The following is an 8,006-nucleotide window of genomic DNA, read 5'->3' as shown; positions in this document are numbered from 1 at the left end:
TAAACCTAGTATCTGTGTAAGGGATCCTGGATAAGGGAAAACAAAGTAATGATTTCAGCCCCCGGAGTCTCACTTTCACACAAAGCAGCCATGAGCAAAGCCATCCTGGTTCAGAGAGGACACTGGTGTTTCATATTGCAGAAAACAGGAAGAAAGGAGACCAAACTGCCAAAAAAGGCTCAGTGAAGTCTCCAAATGTGTTGGCTGAGTTTGAGTGGCTTTCACTGGCAGGACAGATAGTAGGGAGAGTGAGAAAAGCTGTTGGGAACCAGCTGGGAACCTGGATATCACATTTGGACGTGTCCAAGACCATGACTGCTGGAACAGAGGGATTAAATGCAGCTTCCCTAGGAACAAGGGGGACCAGGGGACAGCCATGGCCTGCACAGAAGTCACAGCCACCTCCCCAGTGCTCTTTCTCAGGAGCTGCTCCCATGTGTGTGTGCTCCCAGCTGGAGCATGGTTCTGGGATGACCCAGGACTTGGGTGACTTCACTGCTTCTGGGTAATAAAGGAGGTCATGCATGCAGATGAGTGAAGCAAGTCAGGAAAATGGGAATCATGTCTTATCCCGAGCTGCACGTGTTTCTAGGCCTGACCCAGACCAAGAATGCAGACACATTCATGGGATTCTTTCCTTTTATCAATTTTGGCTGTATTTGTTCATGCTCTTCCCTGCACAGAGGGAGCAGCTCTTTATTGGATTATAAAATGTGATATATAGACAGAGCTCTTTTTCCAGCCCAGAGCAGAAGGCAGCCCACGGCTGCTGGCAGAGCTGGTCTGAAACTGCCCCAGCAAAAGGGGAACACCAAAGGGGCCCTGCACAGACTGGGGGAGGCAGTGGGTGCACAGCCCAGTTCAACAGACATGAGAGTTTAGACCAAATACAATCAGAATCGCATAGCACTGACAAAAATCCTCATCTCAAAGGGGAAAAGGAGTCTTTTGTTGCCCTGTATTTAATAGAATAATAATGGTTATTACCTTTGCAGTAACTTCAGAAGCCTCCTGTACAGAACTGAAGCCCCGTAGCAGGGGATGTCATTTGAATGATGCAACAGCCCTGTTTCATATCTCAGAGGGTTCCTACCTTCATCCAACAGTGACTGTGCAGTCCCTCGTCCTGTTCAAATCACACAGGCTGGGATTCCTATCTATAGTTCTAATCACATCAGACTAATGTGAGAAACCCTGAAACTCGAGGGGATGACTGAGTTCAATGATCTCTGTTTTACGGATGAGGAAGATAAGGGGAACTGAAGCAGCAACCACAAGCATCCCTCTGTGCCAGGGCTGTGAACCTGACACTGTCCATGCTGCTCTCAAACACCTTTCCAGCCACCTCCTCTAACAACTCCAGCAGGATACAGACTGTATGGGAGTTCAGCTTGCCCTAATGGCAGCCCTGTGGGCACTGAGACTTCTTCACAGACACAGACACTGGTATAACATTGTCAAAAGGTTTAAGCACCAAACCCAGAAGTACCAAGTTAGGACCAGATCTAGGAAACTAATGGGTTGGCCAGACACCTTTACCCATTCCACTCCCCCTTCCTTACCCTGGCATGAGTCAACACCAACCCAACTGGCACCGTGGTGACAGAGGAGTGACAGGAGTGTGACAGTTCCAGCTTCGGTGCATGGAGAGAGACCTGCATACACCTACCACATGCTGGAGACTGAAGCAGCATGGCCAGCAGCAGGTTGTCACTGCTCTGTGTGTGAGGAGGAGACTGCCACATGAATTACCTCCCTCCCGGTGGGCCACCTGCAAATAAAGCACTTTGCCAATGGCTTCACTATCAGTACTCACCAGGGGACTGCTGCTGCTCACTGAAAGCAGTGTGAGAGGCAGCTTCCAGCACACACCTTTCCAAAGATTCCTAGGGGCCAGCCGCAAAATGTAGATTTAGGGCAAATCTTTTGAGCAAAACAGGTACATTTGAGGGCGTTTGGGCTGGGGTTTTCTCAGCCAGCCCTTGTTAGAGCTGCTAACCTGAAACCTATTTCCATTGCAAAATCAAGCATTCACATGACCCGAATCCTCATGACACTCAAAAGCCCACTCAAAGGGCCCTGTTTTGCACACCAGCTGCACGGTTGTGGGGCCAGCTACACCAGTGCCCACCAAGACTTCCAGGAGCTACCATAGGCACCCTGTGTAGTTCAAGCAAAATTGGGTTTACACTGCAGGAAGACAAGACCTTCGACACAAGGTGCATCTGGAAGCACCTGGATAGCAACGTGTAAGAGGTTGAGAACAAGGAAAAAATGATGCAAGTACCCAGGGGAAGAGTTAGAGCAGGGAACAGCCCTTGGTTGGTAGCAGTGATGCAGGGTGGATGAGCCTGGTGTATCAGGAGCTGCTGCCTCGCAGGAGCCCCATACTGGGAAGCATCACTGAATTGCCCTGGCTCCCAGTGCAGACTGGTGAAGCAATGGGCCTGACAGGCATTCCCCACACACCCGTCCATCAGCATTCACGTGGGAGAGGTGGATGCTCCTTACTTCCTGCTGGCTTAAATCAGGAGCAATTCCCTGTGGTCCACAGAGCTAAAGCAGGGAACAGGAAGGAAGAACAATCCCATTGTGTGCAAACAACCAGCACAATATTGAGCTGCTAACAAAATAACCCTGAGTTCAGCTTCTGCATTTCTCAGCTCCAGCCCTTTCTTCACACTGGGTTATATCCAGGTGAATGGCTGGTCTCACTCCATCTTTACTCTCCCCTTAGTATCCCTGGGGAAAGGCAACAGCCAAAGCCCAGACAACCTGGATAACATTTTGTTACTGCCAGCCTGAAATATCTCACATGCTGTGGTGCATGATACCACCACACAGATTCATCTGTTAATACACCGTCCAACCCAAATAAACTCGGGCTTCACTTTGGAATTGATCTCCAAATCCAGGAGCTCTGCAGTGTCCCTCCACAGCCGACCCTCCTGCAGGAATTTAACCCTCCCTGGCCCGGCTGCTCTCCCAACACAACGGTTTAGCTCAGGCAACATTAAGCATTTGCACTCCTCAGTGTGATGGAAGGAGGGGCGGGATGGCTTTTCCTATCATCAGTCCTGGGGTGAAAACAGCCTCAACATCTCGCATCCCCAACTAGCTCCTGGCCAAGCAGGGAGGAGCTGATTAAACAAGTCATGGCTATCAAAATGCTGCTGCTTTAAACAGGCTCTCCACTGGCTGCAGCCAAAGCCACGCTACGCCTCACGTCACTGAGTAACAGAAATAGCAGGCATGAGTGAATGAGTATGAAGAGCGCACAGATTTCAAACATACTTGGCTGGGAAGCGCGCTGCCTTCCTGCCGCTGCCGTTCCTGATGCGATGGAGCACGGGGATCTCTCGCTGTCTGCCCATGAAGGAGGATTTGCTTTTTTCCTTTCTTTTCTTTAAGTTTCAGCTTTAATACTATTGGAATCGTTTCTGTTTTCTTTCTTGTAGGATACTTCATCTGCTGGATTTAAAAGCAAGGTTTGAGCAGGAGGAATTCATTTATATTTGTAGCTATTGAATGTGCATGGTACTCCTGTGTGATGATAATGTAGAGGGAAAGGCAGGATTGGCTGAGGGTATTGCTTAGACCGAAAGATGCTTGAATGCCTGCTTGGAATAACAAGCTCTCTTGTGTGTGTGTGTGTGTGTATGTGTGCAAGTGTGTGTGCTTATGTACAAGCACAGAAATGACAGTAACTTTAAAATGATGCCCACATTGCTTAGCTTTCCTCCTCCAGGAGTGAGGATTTGCTTACCTGTGGGCTCTGTCTGCAGACAGGTGAAGTGGAATTGAATTAGTGCTGTAGTAAATTTATGAATGAAGCAAACTGCAGGTTCAATGGAAGAGGAGCAGAGCGGGGAGATGCAGCGCGCTGGTCTCTCTCCGGCAGGAGCTGTCACAGCAGGGAACCACACAGACGTGCACAGACCCGCTGCAAGTGCCAGGAGCACAAAGTGGGGCAGCTGCAGGAACACAGCACCTGGGCAGTGGAAACACGCTCCTGAAAATGAGGTACCAGAAATGCAACTGAGCTTGAGACCAGCTCTGGGCTTGGCTGGAGCATCCTACACAGAGCCATTAATTTCCAGCCAAGAGTGCTGGTGACTGTGTGAAAGGAGGAGGCAGAGCTCCCTGAGCATCACGTCTTCTTCATGCGTGATGCTTCTGCTGCCAGCACAGCTCGTGCATGAACAGTGATGAAGTGGATGACGAGGGAGCGGGCTGGTGCTTGGACACACTGGCTACACACACCCAGAGGCAAGCAGGAAGGCACAGCACAGCTTGGCAGGGGAGGGAGGAGGCAGATTTGGGTTTGCAAGGTCCAAGAAAGCCAAGATGCTGGTGAAGCTGCTGGAGACCAGCCCAGAGGAGTGACATCCTTAAGGAGCACTGGCCACTTGAAGAGCCACACTTCATCTTTCCCCTTGGATATCTGCACTGGAGGGACATGGGTGGGAGGTGGGCTCTCCGTGTATTATGTGTTTTTGTTTGCACCTCTATCCCAGTTTTAAGGAAAAATCCCCCTCTGTACTGGATTGCCCTCTTTTATACAGAGGTTTTACATGACGTCTTCATAGCACCCATTATCTGCAGGAGTTGATAATGGGAAGAAGAAAAGGTGAGGGCAAGTCATGAAGAGGATGAACACCGTCCATCTTCAAGCGCTACAGTGGTACCCATCAGGGGTTTTGGCACAAGGACAGTGGAGGAGGGCCTGCTGCTATTATCCTGCTGCCAAGGAGCTAGCGGGAGCAGAGGTGCAAAGGAGTCAGAGCTGGTGCAGAGGCAAAGGGACACTGAAGTCACTGGGAAATGCTGTAAATTCCCAGGACAAATCAAACCCAACCTGCCCAGCAGAATGGGGCAGAGGGAAGATTTTACCTGCTGAGCCCTGCAAGGATGAGGCGGTCCAGCAAGGATGAGGAGGTCCAGCATCCCTTCTCACAGCACTTTCCTGAGACAATCCGAGTAAAATACACAGTGCAAACACACTTGTGTGTGCAGTGACCTCTAGGTTGGCACAGGCTTTTGGTACACCTTAAAATGTGTGCATTTTAGCTACTTCTGTGATGTTTCTCTCAGGTAGGTTTGATCTCCCTTTGCCTGCACCCAGAGCCAGCATAAATTCAAAGCAACACATTCACGACTTGTGCAGTATTGAGCTGGAGCTAACCAAAAGCTCCTGTGTACAAGGAGTGACTACCTGCCTAACGCGCTGCAGAGCAACTCACACCTTCCTGTGTAAGGCTGCTTAGACAGGTTCACAGACAGGTCTGTCTGAAATAGATCTGGGCATGGACACATGAAGGTCCTGAGGGATCACACTTGACAGAAAGCATGAAAAAACCCTGTGTTTACAGGTATATAAAACGCACAGTGAAACCTACACCTTGCTTTGTAGGTATAAAGTGCCTTTTTTCTCTCTATCATTCACACACAACTTGAAGCTGCAGGTCAGGACATAGCAAAAGGTTCTTATTCAAGGGAAATTTCTCTGAAAACACTGCAGAAATGCTAGACGAGACTTTGAATGCATCACTTACACAAAACAGACAGCTTGGCTGCAAATGGTAAATCCAAAGTCTGTTTAACCTTTTGGGGGGGTTTTTACTCCTTCAGAGTTAAGAGCTTAGCAAAGAGGTTTAAGCAAACACGCTGCTGGGTCCGTAAGTTGTCCTTATGAATTTAGGAAGGGCACTTTTTTTCTCCAAGCTCAAATTAATTTCAAGGATTACACCAAGTGGTTCCAACGATCCACGCAATCTCTTCTGTCCCTTTTCCTTGGACACACTATGACATGTCACTCACCAAAGCTGTGCTCTTGTAATGATAGAACCTTACACAGATGGCCTCAGGGCAGGAGATGGTTGGCACTCAGGGACAGGTAATTTCTACATGATAATCTGTGTTGCTCTGGCTGATTTCTAATGTGTTTGTTTCTGATGTCTTTCCTCCAGTGGAGAATGCAGATCTTCCTTGGATGAGACCCTGCTAAGAAATGGTTCATCATCTCCCAGCAGCTGCATTTCTCAGAGCAGAAAGAACAGACCTTCAGACCCCTGGGGCATGAACAAAGCCTCTGGAACTTAAAGGCCAGGAGGATGTCTCTAACTGATGAGCTGGAGACCCACTTTTCTGCGACCCCCTACATGGTGGCAGACACAAGCGATGGCAGCCTGTTCAGAATCAGACTCAATGTCTCTGCCAATGCCACCAGGGATGGCACATCAGCTGCCGGCTCCGTGGAGGACATGATTGCCATCTGCACCATCGGGACAATCCTCTCCCTCATGTGTGTGATTGGGGTGACAGGCAATGTCTACACCTTGCTGGTGATGTGCCATTACTTGCGGTCGTCTGCTTCCATGTATATTTACATCATCAACCTTGCGCTGGCAGACCTGCTTTACCTTCTCACCATCCCCTTCATTGTTGGGACCTACTTCATTCAGAAATGGTACTTTGGGGACATTGGCTGTCGCATCTTGTTCAGTCTGGACTTCCTCACCATGCACGCCAGCATCTTCACCCTCACAGTCATGAGCACAGAGCGCTACTTTGCTGTACTGAAGCCCCTGGACACTGTCAAGAGGTCCAAGAGTTACCGAAAGGCCATTGCTGTTGTTATCTGGCTGGTGTCACTGCTGCTCACTCTCCCAATGCTCATCATGATCCAGCTGGTGCAAAGGGACAACAAAAGCATTTGCCTGCCCACTTGGAGCAAACTGTCCTACAAAGTCTATCTCACCATCCTTTTTGGTACCAGCATCGTGGGACCAGGCGTGATCATCGGCTACCTTTACATCCGATTAGCTAAGATATACTGGGTGTCACAAACAGCATCCTTCAAGCAGACCAAGCGGCTACCGAATCAAAAGGTGCTCTATTTAATCTTCACAATAGTGCTGGTGTTCTGGGCTTGCTTCTTGCCTTTCTGGATATGGCAGCTCCTCTTCCAGTATTATGAATCCTTCCCTTTATCTCCCAAGGTAATGAAGAACATTAATTATCTGACAACCTGCCTGACCTACAGCAACAGCTGTATCAACCCCTTCCTCTACACCCTGCTCACCAAAAACTACAGGGAGTACCTGAAGAACCGACAGCGGACCCTTAGCAGCAGCAGTGGGTACTTCCAAAGGAGGAATCGGTTCCAGAGGATTTCAGGGAGATCCCTGTCCACAAGCAGTCAGCACTGCACAGAGACATACGTTCTTGCTCACGCTCCTTTGGGAAACAGCAATGCCTGAAGGTAAAATATATCTCCAAGAACAATCAATACTGACTTCCCTGTTGCTTTGATTTAAAGTGTACATTGTAAAGACAAAGACTTAGCAGATCCATAATGTGCACACATTTAATCCAGAGGCTGTGCTGTCCCCATTTTCTTCAGTGCCACCAATTTGATGCTAGCAGCATTCAGCTGAACATCTGTCTAAATAGCCCTTTGCTTTTTATCTTTGTATTTTATAGTGTATATCTCAAGTAGCCACCAATAATGAAAGCCTATAACAAGGTCATGTTTTTAACAGTACCAGCTGTCTCACAGAGTTTAAAATGATGTTATCCAGTGAATGGCTGTAGTTTGCTCTTCCTTTAGGTGTAATGCTAAATTTGTAGTTGTATGAGGACTAAAACCGATGAAATAAAGTAGCTGATGTTTGTGACATGCAATCCAGTTTGAATTTGGTATAGGACTGGACAATGTGGATAAGGCATATCCAGGGGTGTTTGTCCTGGTTTTGGTTTGTATTGATGTTTATTCTACACTCGTGTATGTACTGGGCTTGATCCTTCATTCATACAGGTGTCCGTAGTGGAGCTACACCAGGGCTCATGTTAGCAAGACAGGATTCCCATGCCAGTGCCACCACCGGGGAGCACTCATTGTGCCCTAATGCACTGACCCCAAACGTACGAGCAGCCGTGTAGGGGAACATCATCTGTGCTGGACAAGTGTATCTGACCTCTGTCTTCCTCCAAGGAGGAACCGG

The 8,006-nt window shown here is 48.6% G+C and overlaps 1 protein-coding gene across 1 annotated transcript; it reads left to right on the top strand.

Annotated features, from left to right (window-relative positions):
- Positions 1-3,139: 3,139 nt before the first annotated feature.
- UTS2R (urotensin 2 receptor) lies at positions 3,140-7,657 on the top strand. Its single transcript, XM_061377465.1, has 2 exons — positions 3,140-3,488; positions 5,970-7,657. Exon 2 carries the CDS (start codon positions 6,114-6,116, stop codon positions 7,260-7,262), a length of 1,149 nt encoding a protein of 382 aa, XP_061233449.1. The 5' UTR covers positions 3,140-3,488; positions 5,970-6,113; the 3' UTR covers positions 7,263-7,657.
- Positions 7,658-8,006: the final 349 nt, after the last annotated feature.

The sequence above is a fragment of the Neopsephotus bourkii genome, unplaced genomic scaffold (genome assembly GCF_033783945.1).
Source record: "Neopsephotus bourkii isolate Nb327-2 ecotype Australia unplaced genomic scaffold, CSIRO-AGI_Nbou_v1 NB_1749, whole genome shotgun sequence".
Lineage (NCBI taxonomy): Eukaryota > Metazoa > Chordata > Aves > Psittaciformes > Psittacidae > Neopsephotus > Neopsephotus bourkii.
The sequence above is the reverse complement of the archived record's forward strand: the minus strand, read 5'-3'. Positions and strand labels throughout refer to the sequence as shown.

Coding starts and splice junctions, on each gene's coding strand:
- UTS2R (XM_061377465.1), top strand. CDS start 6,114: ATGTCTCTAACTGATGAGCTGGAGACCCACTTTTCTGCGACCCCCTAC.